The following is a 17,507-nucleotide window of genomic DNA, read 5'->3' as shown; positions in this document are numbered from 1 at the left end:
CAACTATATACTGGGGGGGGGGGGGGGAGTTGGGGAGAAAAAGCAGAAAAAAAAAAAAAAAGAAGATTGGCAACAATTGTTAGCTCAGCTGCCAATCTTTAAAAAATATTTAAAAAATTAAAAAAAAAGAAAGTGAGAATTGATATGATTGGGTTGAGAACAACTTTTATACCTTCCCCTATATACCTTTCTATATTATTTTTTTTTTCAATGAGCACATATCAATTATAAATCAGGGGGGAAAAACTATAGTTTCATAGAAGAGAGTGAGGAGAAAGATGTTGGAGGGAAAAATTTTAGAGCCTTAGATGAGACTGTCTAGCACCTTCATTTTACAGATGAGTGAACTAAAGCCAGAAAGGTTCTTATTTTTCTCTGATCACACAGCTAATTAGTTGGTTAGTGGCAGAGCTAGAACAAGAAGGCATTTTTGCCTTTCTCTGAATTACTTCAGTGCTCTACTACACTACATATTACAATATTTTGTTCAACAATTTATAATTTTACTCTGTCTTACATTTTAAAAATATATTCAGTAATTAAAATTAGTAAGTGACCCCAAATATTGTCTTCTATTATTTTTGGTTGTAAAGTATGACATCAGCTTTGCAGGTTAAATGAGCTTTTGTGGCCTGACATAGAAAACTGATAGTTTATAAAATCTTTCTCTAGAAAAATGCACTGTGAGAAACAATCAACTTAGAAACTTTGGGGATACAATCCATTTGTATGGTAAGAACTTCAGATACAGAAAAAAAGAGTTTATAAAAGAAAAAGACAGATAATTTTAAAACTGCAAATCCAAAATAATTAAATTTAAAATAGCACTTTTCAGACTGTAAGTCAACTGAAATGTCTTTTTAAAGCATCAGAGAAAATGAACCACGAACATACTTAGTCACTTTCCAGCCTCCTTTTCAGCTAGGTAGAGCCATGGTCTCAGGCTGAGCCAAGAGATATAACTAGAAAGTCTGTGAGCAGCTTCCTGAAAGAGCCCGTAAAAGAAAGAGACTCCCCGGGGCCAGCCCAGTGGCACAGTGGTTAAGCGAGCACGTTCCGCTTTGGCAACCCAGAGTTCACCAGTTCAGATCCCAGGTATGGACATGGCACCGCTTGGCAAGCCATGCTGTGGTAGGCGTCCCACATACAAAAAGTAGAGAAAGATGGGCATGGATGTGAACTCAGGGCCAGTCTTCCTCAGCAAAAAGAGGAGGACTGGCAGCAGATGTTAGCTCAGGACTAATCTTCCTCAAAAAAAAAGGAGGAGTCTACCCTTCCTCCTGAACAGAATGTGAATGTGACAGCTCAAGCTTAGGCAGCCGTCTGGAACCACAGGTGGATGTCATATGTGAGAACAGTGGGGTAGCAAGAGAGGAAGAGCAGGTGTCCTTGAAGATTTGCAGGTCAGGAAGCTACGGCTCTGAACTGCCTGCCTCCAGACTTCTTTTATGTGAGAAAAAATAAATCTCTATCTTATTTAAGCCATTACTGTTTGGGGGTTTTTTGTCACTCAATGCCTAACCTAACCCTAAGTAGTAGACACGTTAACAATGAACTCCTAAAAAGGCTATTCGCACTGAAGGGATACACTGTGTACACCTTAACGCGCAATGGTTCTGATTCAGTCACTCACTTACTCACTCACTCACTCATTCATTCACTCATTCATTCAATCAAAGGGCCTAATGCTCATAAGACTCACCCAACAAAGGATCGGTGAAGTCCAGCTGTACTGACAAATTGCAGGGTGTAGAGTGGGACTCAAGCTTGGCCTGTGTCCACAAACCAACAGTTTCCTGAAACTCATAATGTATGCGCTCCATGTTCAAATACTCCATCCACAGATCCTGGAATGGAACCACAGGAGTTTAACTTTCAGAGATAAATCATATATTCACATATTAAACTATATATTTAACTATAAAGTGAACCAGTGAGTTTCAATACGAGGTGGTCCACTGCAAGTTCTCCAGCATTATGATGAAGGGCACGTAAAATAAGGACTCTAACAATCTTAGCAGGAATCTCAAAACTTTTTTGATTGTGTACCACAATCAGAAAAAGAATTCTAAGAGCACCACTGAATGTATATTTATAAATTATATACATAAACTACTGAACTAATAAATTATAAGACACAAGTAAAAAAATAAATTTTAAAGAGATAAAAAAATATATTGAAAATAATTGAATTGGATTAGATAAAGCCCTAGGTCCCAATACCAATTTACAGGAGACAGAAAAACATATTAAACTACACCACAAAGATACAATCAGCAAAATCCAGACTGTGGGGAAACTCGATGGACAAACTACCCAGTTTCTTCAACAAATACATTGGAATGAAAAAAAAAAGGGATAAGGGGAGGACCTATAGATTAAAGAGATTTATAAAAGCTATCAACCAATCACAAAATGCAGATTCTGATTCCAACAAATTGTAAAAATAAATAGACAAAACTTTTATGACATTTACGAGACAACTGAAAATTTGAACACTGCCTAGACATTTGATATTAAGAAACTACTGTTAATATTTTCCAGATATAAATGTTTTTGCGTTACGTTCTTGTTTTTAATCCTCATCTTTTAAAATATGTATCAAATGCTCTCTAGGATTAGCTCAAATATGGTAGAGGGAGTGGACAGGCTATAGATGAAACTAGACACATGGTACAGGGGGCAAGTGGAGAAAGGCATGTCCCTTATACTATTCTATTTGTCATGACTGAATTTTTTCATTATAAAAAAAAATAGATAAAATGACAAAAATAGAAGTTCTGGTATTCTCTTCCCACTCTCCAGTGAGTTATCTTGCATATTCTAAACTATTCACTCAGGTGATCACTACATGTTAGAATGGTGGACTGACTTTTTTTTTTTCTTGGTGAGGAAGACTGTCCCTGAGCTAACATTTGTGGCCAATATTCCTCTTTTTGATTGAGGAAGATTGTCCCTGAGCTAACATCTGTGCCAATCGTCCTCCACGTTGTAAGTGGGACGCCACCACAGCACAGCTTGAAAAGCAGTATGTAGGTCTGCACCTGGGATCCAAACTTGCGAGCCCCGGGCCACCACAGCAGAGCACACAAACTTAACTGTACGCCACCAGGCCGGCCCCAGAATGGTGGACTGCCTTTAATGAAAACAAATGTCAACTATCAACGAACACTAAAAACTACTCCAAATAGTAATGGCATGTGATCAGTTATGGACTATGCTTTTGTAAACCATCATTTTCTTTTATTTTCTAATTTTAAGTATTCTAAAGGATTCCTTTTAAACCAAAAAATGTCTCTGGCTTCTCAATTAGCACACTGTCATGAGTCCTAAATCATTATTTCCAAACCAACCATGGCACAAAGCATTCCAGACTCAGAGGAGGAACTCCGAGGGCCTCCTGATTGCAAGCCTGAATCCTGGATGCACCAAACTGTTCAAGGTGCTGGACCAGACCCTCCTACTGTGCATACACAGCTCCTTTAAATTGAACCATGCTGTCACTTTCTCTGCCTCTGTGCTAAGTAACTGTTGACAGAGGCTAACAATTAAAGAATCCTGAGAAGTAACAATGGGTAAGCAAAGATATCTCAGAACTACAAAAAGACAGAACAACTCTGAACTTGAATTACAGATCAAAAATAAGAACTGTAAAATCAAATGGCAAGCAAAGACTTTAAAAAAAGAAAGCAATTAATTCTGAATATGCTGGTGAACCAAGATAAATATCAGAGAGCCCAGAAAGCTACGATTAATTTTTAAAAACATTGACCAAGTACCTACAATTTGCATGTAGCAAATTTAGGTAAGGCCTCGGGGTGTGGAGTATAAAGAAGAGATGAGTATGGAACTGCACTCAAAGGATTTCAGGACACCATGATCACTTACTTATCTTTCCTATTTCTCTGGCCCTATATCCTCAGCCTGATTTCTCTGTGCCTTAAATATTGTTATTTCTCAGGGTTCCATCTTCAGTTCTCTTCTTAATCTAAATACTCTTTGCCACTACACTCACATTTCCTACACTGCCCCGTTCCTGAATTCTAGACTTGTATACCCTTCCCCACCAACTCCTTGATAAGAGTTCTCCTTGAAGTCCCTCAGGTACTTCCTCTCCAGTATTCCCTATCTCTAGCTGCCCAAGCTATGAATTTAGGAGTCCTTATGTAGCTAATCAACCCTATCACTGTCTCAATCCTACTGTGTATCCAATCTAAAAATCCTACTGACTCTACTAATTATTCTTTGATGTATTTTTAATTCATCCATTTATTTAATGACTCCCACTATTTCAATAGCTCTCCAAACAAAGACTTCAGAACAAAACCAAATTCTTGAGAAAGGCATATATGCCCCTTACAGATGTGACCCCTATTCACCTCTCTGGCTTCATCTGCTCTCTTCAGCAGCTATGCCCCAACCTGCACCTTTCTGAATATGCCACACTCTCTCACCTGCCACGTCTTTGCATGTTCTGGTCTTCCTGCTGGTAACATCCTTTCTGCCACTCCCTCATCACCATGGCTTCCTTTCAATCTGACAAACTCCCATTTGTCCTTCAGGGCTCAGTTCAAGATCCCACTCCAGCCCCGGGCTGAACCAGGTGCTAGTCCTCTACGTTCCCACAGGACCCTATGCATTCCACTCCCACAGACTCGATCACCAGACATAATAATTTTTTGTTTAGCCCCCATTTGACATAAGCTCCTTGAAAGCAGGGACTGTGTCAGGTCTCTTTTTGTATCTTTAGCATTAGGTACCTGACATCTTAAAGGCACTCAATAAATACTCATGGAAGGAAGGAAAGGAAAGAAGAAAGAAGGAAAGACAGAAAACAGAAGAAGGTCAAAGACACCCACTGGAGATAAAATACTACATATAACGTAGAAGCAGGTAGGTTTACAGATCCAAATTAAAGTCTCTCAAGTCTTAGAGGTTCCCAAATCCCATCCCAGTGGTGGGGTCAATGCCCAGCAGAGTTCAGCTCTTAGAAAGAAGGACGTGGAATAGGAGAGTTATGTCTACACACACACACACATACACACCCACACACACAATGGCTACAGAAGCTTAGAGAAAATTTAGAAGTTTTGGTCTAAAAAAGGACCACAGACATCTTTGTTTGGGTGCCAGGGAGAGAGGAGCTCAAAATACATAAAGACTAGAATTGAGTGTCTCCAGAAGGGCAACTGAAAGTGTGACACCTACAAGTCAGTCATCTCTAAAGCCAAACAAAGGTGAGCTCCTTATCTCCTCCATGCAATTAACTTCCTATATAATATATGGATCTTAACAAATTCTTTCACTGTACTTTTTATGGGAGTAGAGATGATTGCTTAAAAGTGTTCAGCTGCTCGGTTAGTCTGGTAGTATAGTGGTTAAGTTTGCACACTCCGCTTCAGTGGCCCAGAGTTCACCGGTTCGGATCCCAGGCACAGACCTACACACTGCTTATCAAGCCACGCTGTGGCAGGCATCCCACATATAAAGTAGAGGACGAAGGGTATGGATGTTCTCAGGGCCAATCTTCTTCAGCAAAACGAGGAGGCTTGGTGGTGGATGTTAGCTCAGGGCTAATCTTCCTCAAAAAAAAAAGTGTTCAACTACTAACAATTTAAAATAAGAAAGAATACAGTCAGAGGAAAGCTATATTTATGAGGTTGTAGAAAGCCCTAGAATAAGCTACAAGCCTTCAGATAAGGCCATAGTGGGGCTGGAGATTCAAATGGGAATATGCCTTCAACACAATCACTTATACACTGACAAAACCCACAAAAACATGACCATTCGAGTACCTCCATTTTCATATCAATAAGTGGTTTTACCATTAGATTATGAATGTGACCAACTCAAATTACAGTCAGATATGCTAAAAGAGATATCACCATGATTTCACCTGCTGATTCTGCATCACTTTTGCTAGCCTGTGAATATCATAATGCTTTGGTAGAGAAGGGATATAGGTATCTCCTTTTTGAAAATTCTCATCTTCCAGCCATAATATGTATACATTGAAGAGCCTAAAAGAAAAAAGCATAATTATATAAAATATAAAAAGATGTGCAGGCAAATGAAGTTTCTTACATCTCTAGGAACACTGGCACCAGTAGATATAAGTAAAGAAAGCACATAATACAGAAAACGTTTCCAACAACCACCACACTCCCAAGAAGCTCACAGGCCAGCAGGAGAGAAAGGTCACAAAGCATTAAAATACGATGTAATCATTGCTAAAACAAAAGGTATGAAGAAAGGACTGTGAACTCTATTACTACAGTAGGATTAAACAAACAAAAAATAGCTGGAAAAGGTGATTTTAACACAGACCTAGGATCTGAATTTGGAGCTTTTCCTTCCTGGGCAAAGCAGTCACAGTGAGCCTTAGTGCTTGGAAAAGTTAAAATAACATCCAAATAAACACATTTTATGTCTTCCAGAGAAAACATTAAAAGCCATTTTAAATTTATGCATCAGAAGAACCTGCCAGCTTCAGGTTCAATGATGAACGACCTCCTGCCTCACAGAGGCACAAAGAGAACTCACAGCATGTGTGCACACTGTTCCCATTAAGAAGGACTAGAACCAAGCCAGGCTAAAAAAAGAAAGAAAGAAAAAATCTCAATTTTCCGGTAAAAACTTTTTAAAAAGTTTAATGATGTTTCCTTTGCTTTTATTTTGTTTTTACAAGGAACATAGTCTATTTAGCTAATATCAGTGATACGTTAAGCAGCTGTTTACAGCAACAGGCACTAGAGTAATCTACAGCACACAAATTACTAGGTCAGGGACCAGGAGGTGGCGTGGCTTGGCTTTGTTCAATACAGTGGAAAATATCTCCTTTACCTCTGGGGTAGTCTGTGCAGGGCACAGGGCTTTGAGGGTCTTAAAGAGAAGAGGCTGGTTCAGAGCTCTCTTCTAGCTTCTGATTTGGTTGGCCACTTTATCAACCCACCAAAGGAAGGAGAATTTTGGAGAGGCAGAAAAGAACATCAAATACTTTCTTGGCTGATCTAAAAGTTCAAAGATAAAGCCTTCCCACTGGTTAAGCCTAGTTAAAAATAAGTTTTCCTTCAAGCAAGCAAAATCAAGGGAGAAAACATTCTGGAGGCTGAGAGACAGCCCTAAGGGCTTTGAGGTCAAGCAAGCCTGAAGTCTCAGAGCTGGATCAAAACACTAGGCTTCCTCACCAAGACATTTTGTTTTCAAGGTTAATTTAATATATTAAGAGCCATTTTTATTATGTCATTTATAAAAATAATATCTGGTTTATATCAAGCTTATAAATGAAAGGTGAAGAACTGTGAAAGGGACCCAAACACTTCAGAATTCTTAACTTTTAGGGGGTGCCAATATGGTACCTGATTTTAGAAGTGGTTTTGGGAGATTACTAGATCCTGCCCCACCCCAGGAAGCCCCTCAAGGGTCTATGAACCCCACTTAAAGACCCCTGCCTTAGTCATTTATTTCCTTTACAGAACTATCCTGGCAGGCTTTATTAGTTGTTTACCTGCTTGGATCAACTATTTTGCTTTGTTTCTATCACATAAAGAAGGAGAAGAGGACATCTGCCCTCTGGTTTAAGATCTTTCACTCAGACCCCAGGCACTTGACAGAGGTACATCCAAATTGCTGATTCACTTCTCATGAGGAACATAAAAGAGAAACAAGATGCAAACCTCTAGTCAAAACTCCTTCCATATTCCATCTAACAGGGTTAAGAGAAAAACATCTGGCAGTCTGTAACACAAACAACCACTCCAGCACAGTACCTGTGCTGCAAACAACACCACAAACCATGCCTCACCTCACGAGCTCCGTGTGCAGTTCTGGGGAAGTCAGGTAACCAGGGGTACCAGCCTGGCTCGCTGGCAGCCCTTCACTGCCCTCTGCTGGAATGCGAAGGGCCTTGCTTGCAGCGTGGTGGAAGTCGGCCACCTCAGTCAGGCGCCTCTTCATTTCTTTCAACAAATTGATATGAGCAGGGCTTTGAAAAAACCTTCTTCCAATACAACCATCTATGGGTAACCTTAAAAAATACAAGCACAGATCACAAGATCAACATAAGATGCTCTTTCCATGTGACACAAAATTGCAGTCAATTAACAAGTCAATTTACTATGGCTGTGCATATACCACATTAAATTAATGCATATTATTTCTACCTCTATGGTTATTATGAGGATCCAGCAAGCTGGTGTATATGAAAGCAGCTGCAAAGAATGAAACACTAGGCAAATTGAAGATATTATCACCACCCAGAGGTACAGAACAGATTAATGATAGTCTCTGTACTTGAAGAACTTGCAATGTGGTAGAAAATGGACGTGACAAAGAATCAACAGGTGTATGTTTCAAAGGAGTGAGTTAAGGGAGCGAGGGTGAGCTGGGAAGTGAGCTGGACAGCAATGGCAGGAAACAGTGGACAGTTCCAGCTGGCCAGAGTCCCTTCACATCCAGTGGAAATGGTGGACACCCCCAGGCACAGCCCAAGGCCTGCCAGGCACAGCCTGGCCTTTGTCCACACCTATACTACCCATCACAAGTTCCCTCAAACGAGCCCCATGATGGTCACACAAGCAGCTTCAGTTTGGGGCAGTTTCTCACCCTTTGCATCTCCAGAGGTTTTATATTGAACTTTGCCAGGTTCCAGGGTGTTCTCTTCAACGCACTGGGTATGGGGCATGGTACAGAGAGAGTTGCTCAAAGATAGCCTGAACTCCAAAAAGGTCTAGTCCAATAAATATGAAACAGGAAGGGAGGGAGACTCCTCGCCAGTGGTCAAAGAACGATTCTAACTCAGCTGCCACAGTGCGAGAACACAGAGCAGCAGAGCAGCGCCAAGGCAGGAACAGATTCAACAGAAACTTACTACAACACTGGGTACCATACCCATATTGTGGTCCTGGGCGGTGAAGATACAGGAGGAAGAACTTCTGCCAAATGAGCGGGAGAAGAGGGTGATCGGAAGGCGTGACGAGAGCCTGGTGGGCCCAACGATAAATCAGCAGCCTCTGGAGGGAAGGGACGATGGGGAGCTTCAGCTGGGCCTGGGCTTTCTACAAAAGAGGGGATTTCAGCAGCCGTGAAATGAACACAACTGTAAACAGTTTGCTCTAAGGGATCCAACGAAATGTTGAACATTTTGTTTTCAATTCGGTAAGAAAAAAGTCAGGTAAAACTTACTTCTCCAACCCATTAGTTAACACTTTAACCTCCTTGGTAGCAAGACATGTGGGATAGCTTTTTCCGCCAAAACATTTCACAGACCCCTAAACTGGAACGGGTCCTGAGAGTCACCTAGTCTAATCTCATTTCCATTCCTTGACAGGCCTTTACATTCTTGAGCATGAAAAACACTACAGCGCAGGGGAGCAAAATGACGTGAACACCAAAAGTAAATTTTACTGTCAAACTTGATCAATCTCTTGAAAATTTAGATTTTAAAAGGACTTTCAAGAATGACAAATTCCTTGACAGGCTATGAAATCTGAAAGCAAAGTCCATATCATGAGACCCTAAAATAAAAGGTCTTTAATTCTAAAATCTTATTCCAGTCATTCTTACACTTTACTGAGCCAAAGGATTAGCTAGGAAGTTTTTAAAAATAAATTCCTGGTTCTACTTCAGACTCAGAAACTCAGAAGTTGGGGACCAAGAATCTGATTTTTAACAAGCTTTCCAAGGAGATTCTGACACCCGTGGGACACACTGGAAATTGCTTTAAAACAACTGCAATCCCCTTCACACAGGCAATGAACACAGCCTTCCATGACTAGCTTGTGACTCCCAGTGTTAAATGAACCTTGAGAAGGAAGTATACACTTCAATTACACAGTTGTCAGCACTGGTTTGGTTATGGTGCTTTTCAAACATTCACAACAAAAGAAAACACAGAAATTCAAAAGCTATACGTGAGTCATCAGCATCAAAGTATAAACCACCTTCTCCCACTCAAATGCAGAACTGCTATTTGCACCTTCAGAGCTTGGTCAGGGGTAAACGCCGAGTTTATAACCAACTCCCCTTCAACAACTCTTCGGAGCTGAGAGTCTTCTTCAAAGATGGATTCCATGTTCAGGACTGTCCACGCAAACCAGACCTACAATGACACCAGGGAAAGGTGAGGGGAACGAGCAGCTCACTCAGACAGACAAAATACACCCTGATGGTCCACAAATGAACATCTTTCCTACCACAGATCTCACGCAACAAGTATTTACAATTTCTAAAATTAACACATAGCTTCTATACCCATCTCTACTCTTGTCACAGATATAAATTTAGATAAAATAGATCACTGAAAAATGTTAAATTCCTTTGGAAAGGATACTTTAGTTAAAGAAGGATGTTCTTCACTCAACAGTATTTACTAGGCAGGTTCTGTATCCATGAGGGGCAGGAAAGAGGGCCAGGCATGAGCTCTGCCCGTAAGAGTTTTCCATCTACTAGAGGACACAAACTAATACATAAGTAACCAAAATGTGAACGGAGGAGTGGTGAGAACTGAATGAGGAGTCAAGTGCTACCAGAAGCAGAGGAGGGAGGGCAGGATCAGAGAGAGTAAGTATATTAGAGAAGGTTCTACATAGAGATAGGAAGGGAAGGCATGCCTGGTAAGAGAATCAGCTAGGCAAAGGCAAAGATGTGTACAGGTAACAGCAAGGAGTTGGTTTCAGCTGGATCACAGGAGGTAAGACTGTGATAGATGGCTGAAGGATGTTACTACTAGTTTAAGTGACGAAACAAAAATATCATGTGACAGAGAAAGTCTGAGAGGTGGTATTAATGATGAAAATAATGCTGCTGCTGATGACAATAATAATAACAGCCAACACCTAGTGAGCATTGACTACATGCTAAGCACTGTTCTAATGCTTTACATGTTGGTGCAATCATTATTCCCACTTGACAGGTGAGGAGACTGAGGACAGAGAGGTAAACAAGCTGCCCAAGGCACAATGCTGGCAAATGGCAGAACCAAGATTGAACCCTGGCCCGCATGGCTCCAGCATCCACTCTTAATCACTCTGCCATGCTCCTGGGCAGGCTGTGCAGTCAGGCAGACAGAGTCTGATCATGAGCCATCTGATCCCGAGCCAGCCACTTAACTCCATGAAACCTCAGTTCATTCCTCTGTGAAACAGGAATAGCAATGCAGCAACCTCAGCAGAGGGCTATTGTGAGGATTAAATGAAAAAGTACTCTTATAGATAGTGAGTGCTAAATAAGCATTAGTTATTTCAGGCTATTAGTAATGTATTAGTAAGGATGCTAACAGTATTACAGTTCACAAGGATAACAAATGGTCCTCAGTGGGTTTCCTACCTGAGTGGGCGTGGCCAAACCCTCCACGAAGGAAGGAGTGATGTTGCCCGCCACGATCCAGCTCACCAAAGAAGAGAGCAGACTCCGGTCACAGTGGTAACCCAAAGCATTCTACACAGGAAAGATGTGGAGCAGAGAGAGGAGGAGGCTTTAAAAAAAACCTTATCAATGACCTTTTCAAGAATATCAGCAATTATCTCACCACTATGGAAGATTCTGCTAAGACCAGCAACGATAGTCCCAGGCAGTGCACCACAGCCAAATATAATGAGCAGCTCCTCTTGGGGAGCCCCTTCCTTGGGCTCTACGAGGATCTGTGCTAGCAGACCATGGTTATTGAGATAAGACACTGTTAACGCAAAGTTTAAAAAAGGCAGTGGCCACAGTGTAGTCCTGAGGACTATGCATTTGGGGGAACCTTTTTAGAAGGCTATCTAGCCAATGACCATAAGATAAACTCTCTAACAGGCTTACCTTATGTTGCTGGTAGAGTAATTTCTGCACACAGTCTTCCTGCATCAGCTGAAAAGCTGTTTTACACAAGTGATCCATGAGGAAGAGGATGGGTTGTTCTCGGTACCAAAGATGTTGGCTGATAAGAGCCTGAACCCAGAACTCTAATATGGCAACGGGGCCCACTTCATTGGGCTGAGTGCTGACAGATATGTGGGCCTGTGGAGAAAGGGCTCAGGTGATGGGAAAGTTATAACCTGCCTCCCATTTTTAAAACGCCAATAAAATAATACCTCCCTCCACTACAAAATTCAAATCTATTGACTTTCTTGGCCAAAAGCAGTGTGACAAGCGCTTTGAAATGACCAAACACACAGATGTGCTAGCACTAGGGGTGTCTGGGAAGATGAGCAAGCGGCTGACTAGGGCCCTGACCTGGATCATGCTGTTGAGAAGCTTCACGTTGTCCCCATGGCTGGCTCCCGTCAGGTGTTGTGCCACCTTGTGGGTGACCTGCTGTGTGACACCCTGAGGGACACCGCTGTCCAAGTGTAGGAACAGGAGGAGGTGTGACAGAAACCTGCCAAGCACACAGGACAACACAACTTTACCTTCCAATCAGAAGTCAACAGAATTTCCAGTGGCTAATTACTTATGAGGAAACAAAAATATTAAAGTAGTCACATTTTTAGACCAAAGCTCTATTTAGGGATTCTGATAAATCTTCAGGAATTTCAGAAGAATAAATTTTCTAATTAAGTGTGGGTTAGAAGAAATTCTATCTACCTGCAGAAGTGTAGTGAACAGATCTAGGGCACAAAAACACATGCAAGTTAAAGAGAATGAGAGGAAAAACACCCAAAAGCACCCTTTATCCCCGCCACACTCCCCACTCCCACTAGGAAAGCAGACATGTTTATAGAATCATTCCACAATCTCATACTGGGAGTCAACTTCACACAAGGTGGCATACGGGACACTAGGGGGATAAAACCACAATTAAGTCATGGGCGTTCCATGGGTACGCTGGGCTCCCTGCTCTCTCAGGGCCTTTGCTTCTGCTGTGTTTTCTGCCTAAAACATTCCCCTACCCCTAACCTGGCAGACTCCTACTCAACTCACATCCCATCTGCAACGTCCCTTCCTCACAGAACACGTCCTGACCCCTCCCCACCACCTAAAATACGTCTAACCCATTAACCTCTCTCATAGCACCCTGCCGCTTCCTTCATGGTCCTTAAACCTGGTAACTACACTGAGAGTGGTATAACTTCCTGTGTGCCTGAGGGCAAAGCCTGGTTGGCTCTGCTCCCCACCATACACAGACGGTGGCAGCATACAGCAGGAATCAATAAGCAGTTGTTAGTGGTGGATGAAGGTGCTTCCTATTTCACAGGAGACACAACACAGGCCCAAACCAGGCCCAACTCCCACTCTGGTATAAAGGAAGATATGACAGGAAAAGTACCAATAAAGTGCTGTAAGAGTTCAAGGACAGAGCTAGTGCAGGCATTAGTGGGGTGTGTGGAGATACTGAGGAGGAAGAATTTGAAATAGAGCCTAGAAAGAGTCACCATTACTCAAACTTTAACAATTAGAGAAAAAGAATATAGAAACCATTCAATCTTATCTTTTAAAAACAACAAAATCTAAAGACAATTTATTAAAACTGTGCCAGACATTTGTACTCTATACATGGTACTTAATCCTTACACCCAGCCTGTGTGGGAGGGGGTATTATCCCATTATACAAATGAAAGAACAGAGGCTCTGAAAAGTTAAGGAACTCACCTGTATTCACACATTAGTAAAAAAAAAAAAAGGTTCCCAGGCCCTGGCCCATTCCTACTAAAGTACAATCTCCAGGGGAGGAGCCTGGGAATCGGTATGCCGTCACTCATGCTCTTTCCAAGCCCAGCCCCCTCCAGAACTTCCTCTCACCCCCCTACAATACTGAAAAAGCCCTGCCTTCCCCAGTCCTCTCCACTGGCCCAACGCCTACATGCACTTGGAAGCTCAATTAGAAACCCAGCTCTTCCACAGTCATATTCTTGGGCCATTTGTAGCTTCTGTTTACCATGCATCCTCTCTCTCTCCCTTCTGGTCACTGCACACCCTTTCACTAAGGGAACTGTCCTTCCCTCAAGCCACAGTTTTGGGAGTGAGGAGCTCTCAATACAGAGTCCTTGTACACCCTCTTCTCAGGACTGGAAATCCCACTGGACATAGTGATAGGCTCAGGGAGAGCCTATGACTAAGTCAGACCAATCAGGAATCATTATAAGGAATAATGAGAAAGAAAAACATTTGCCTTTTCCATAGGAAACTAGGATGGTGCCTAGTTCTCTCTGTAACCATGCACTTTTATTCCCCTGGAAAAAGTAAACGTACAGAGAAGGTCTGCAAGAGAGAGGGGCAGGGTCAAGGGAACTGGGAGGGAGAAGAAACAGCGAAGGAGAAACACTAATCCAGGGTCTCTCCACTTTGGCACTACTGACACTTTGAGCTGGCTAATTCTTCATTGTGAGGGGCTCTCCGGTGCATTGTAGGATGTTTAGCACTGTCCCTGGCCTCTACCCACTAAACAGCAGTAGCAACCTCCCCCAACCCTCCCTCGAATCATCCCACTCCCCTCACCAGGATGTGACAATCAACATCATCTCTAGACATCACCAAATGCCCCCTGAAAAGGATCGAGTCACCCCTGTTGAGAACCACTTTAGAGTGACCTAACATTCTCAGGAGCCTTCTTCCCAATCACATGAGCCAATACATTCCCTTCTTGGTGAAATTAGTGCATGCTGGGTTTTCATCACGCGCAGTTAATTCCCTCCCTCCCCAAGCAGCTACTTCTTTTACCATAAATTCTATAAATTTTTACCATACAATGCAAATGCAATCTATACACCATAGCATGGCCTTGCCAATATTTTGCTTCATAACTTTGTTGTTACCTCAAAAGTCCTATTTTCTCAAAATTATAAATGTCTCATGTGATGAGCACCTTCCTATCTATCTCACCTGTTTGTAACACTGCACTATGTACACTGCAGGCAATTAAAAGCAATGTGTTTTGCTACTGTTACAATGGCAAACCATTTGCTGCTCAATGTCAGAAGCACTATTCCCAGACTTTCGTGGAAACACACTGGTCTTCTAATACTACCAAGCTATAAGCAATCCAAAATTAAATGAGAAAGGGAAATATCTTTCATGATAATAAAACTAGAATCATTAGAATCATTGCTCAACAACCTGCATTCTAAACTGGGCAGCAAGTTTTCAGCCTCATAAAAAATACACTATTGCAATATCATTCCCTATTTTACTTGAGAAACCAGAAGATTTGCACTCGCTGGGCTGTTTTCTACTTACTGCTCATTCTTCAGAAGGTAATACTGGCAAGGGTAGAACAAGGGCAGAATCTTATCGAGGACATGCACCACTGTTCTCAAATGCCTCGACTGGACCAGAATTCCCAACAGTGGGATGCCTTCTGCACAGAACTTCTCGACGCTATGGGAAAAGAAAAAGGCAATGACCATACATGGTAGCTGCTTCATAAAATGATGTTCTTCCAGTGAGCTATCAGCCTATATGCTGCCAGGATTATCTCAGATCTCCAACACATTTTTGTATATCCAAACTTCACACAGAAATACTAGAATCAGAACTCTGGAAGTACAAAGGAACTTAACAATTCACCTATATTTTCATAGATGAGAATAAGTATTGTGCCCAAATTCATATAATTTTCTAGCGTAGCGTCAAAGTGAGAATGCAGGTTTGCAAATTTCTAGACCAGAGTGCTTGCCACCACCCCATTTTGTTTCTCAAACGTTATTTCTGCTAACAGTCATGGGGCTCTCATTGTCTGCATATTCCCACAAGGTATTACAGCAAAGAGAAGACTCAAAAGTGAGCTCGATCACCAGTACAAATGGCAAATTCTTCTGAAACCAATGTGACATAAGAACTTACTTATTCTTTGACTCACTTCAGAGAATCTATCCTTAAGAAATAATCTCAAATATGTGAAAAAAAAAAAACACACAACAGATGATCCATGTAAAGATGCACTTTTCAGGGGCCAGCCCCGTGGCCGAGTGGTTAAGTTCATGCGCTCTGCTTTGGCGGCCCAGGGTTTCACCAGTTCGAATCCTGGGCGAGGACATGGCACCGCTCATCAAGCTATGCTGAGGTGGCATCCCACATGCCACAACTGGAAGGACCCACAACTAAAAATACACAACTATGTACCGGGTGCTCTGGGGAGAAAAAGAAAAAAAATCTTTAAAAAAAAATGCACTTTGCAGAATTATTTATAATTGCGAACTCAGAGGCAAACATGATTAATGTAAATTTTGGAAAATTCCATTCAATGGGAATATTATTGCATCATTTTAAAATGATGCATATGATAGCCAAGGACAACATGGAAAAATACTTCTGCTTTAATGATACTGGAAAAAAAGAAACCATAAAATTTTACACTTCTGATTACAACTACTAGTAAGAGTTATATACAGGAAAAAACACAGGGACGATGTCATGCCAAAATGCTCCTTGTGTTGGGGTGGCACAAGTAAGCGACTTTTTCTCCCATTTTGCTAATCCTACAGTTTGGTTATGTTACTTTAATTCCAGGGTAAAAAATCATTTCAAAAAATAAAAGTAATAGCACAAAGATTATGCCATAGAGAAATGTTTACAATATTAGAGGTGAAAAACAAAGGAATTATAAAATTATACATACATTATAGCTCTATAAAAGATCAAAGGAAAAAATATACAGGAAAAAAAAGCAATGTTTCATTAGGGTGAGGAAGATCCTGGGTGATTTTTTGACTACTGCTCTCTGCACTGTCTGCGATGTTACATTCAGGTACAACTTATGCCCCTGCATACTCTGTCCCGCACCCCAAGCCCACTCATGAGATTGTTTTTAGTTAGTTCTAGTATAGAGACATCCCCGACGACCACAGTGGAGTTCAGTCCCTTAGAGAAACACTTACTCTCACCCTCACTCCCATTCAGGACTCAGCAATCAGCAGCAAATATTTATGTTTAAGGAAGCCCAAGAGCAGTATGAGAGAATAAGGAGCTACAGTCCCAGAATGAAAACAAGAAATCAGAGAAATCATGAAACAAGTTCTGAGCACTACACTCAAAGAATCCACATGTGCAGACGCTGTTTTAAACATGTTAAATGTATTACAACCTAAGCCTCATAAAGTAAAATCCGATACTACTATTATTCCCATTTTAGAGATGAAGAACCTGTGGTAGGGGAAACTGAATGACACTAGAGCTACTGGAAACAATGTAACAAGTCCCTTCCAAAGGGCCCATATAACATCTCTCCTCTTCCTTGCAGGTCAGTTCTACCCTCTGCCACCTGGCTTTCAAATTTGTCCATAATTTGGCCCTACCGACCTACCTGATCACCTCCATTCACCAACACAAACCACGGGCTTCAGTCAGGAGTATTTCCTCATCTCTTCCCCTCCCCCCTCAGACACCTGGTGCTCCTTCCCACATTCAAGCAATGAAATACCTAAGTACAAGTTCTGGAGATTAGATGACAAGACAATGCCCCTACCTTCAAGAAACATGCAGTCCACAAGGAGAAGGAGTGATAAACTGTCACACTACAATACAGTAAGCACGCGGCTCAGAACACACAGGTGCTGTAGTCGGGCAGTGGACGACCCTTGGCTGAATCTTCA

At 41.6% G+C, this 17,507-nt stretch overlaps 1 protein-coding gene across 2 annotated transcripts in view; it reads right to left on the bottom strand.

The window, feature by feature from the left end:
• Nucleotides 1-17,507, bottom strand: part of EPG5 (ectopic P-granules 5 autophagy tethering factor) — a 108,737-nt gene that overhangs the window by 49,400 nt on the left and 41,830 nt on the right. For both annotated transcript variants that reach the window (XM_046671552.1, XM_046671553.1), the window contains exons 17-25: nucleotides 15,154-15,294; nucleotides 12,214-12,358; nucleotides 11,800-11,997; nucleotides 11,326-11,436; nucleotides 9,977-10,099; nucleotides 8,890-9,056; nucleotides 7,805-8,026; nucleotides 5,897-6,020; nucleotides 1,703-1,847 (exon numbers count right to left, since the gene is read on the bottom strand). In XM_046671552.1, coding sequence (XP_046527508.1) covers nucleotides 1,703-1,847; nucleotides 5,897-6,020; nucleotides 7,805-8,026; nucleotides 8,890-9,056; nucleotides 9,977-10,099; nucleotides 11,326-11,436; nucleotides 11,800-11,997; nucleotides 12,214-12,358; nucleotides 15,154-15,294 — 1,376 coding nt within the window. The remainder of the gene's footprint in view (nucleotides 1-1,702; nucleotides 1,848-5,896; nucleotides 6,021-7,804; nucleotides 8,027-8,889; nucleotides 9,057-9,976; nucleotides 10,100-11,325; nucleotides 11,437-11,799; nucleotides 11,998-12,213; nucleotides 12,359-15,153; nucleotides 15,295-17,507) is intronic.

The sequence above is a fragment of the Equus quagga genome, chromosome 9, assembly GCF_021613505.1.
Source record: "Equus quagga isolate Etosha38 chromosome 9, UCLA_HA_Equagga_1.0, whole genome shotgun sequence".
In the NCBI taxonomy this organism is placed as follows: domain Eukaryota; kingdom Metazoa; phylum Chordata; class Mammalia; order Perissodactyla; family Equidae; genus Equus; species Equus quagga.
This window is presented reverse-complemented; position numbering and strand designations above follow the sequence as displayed.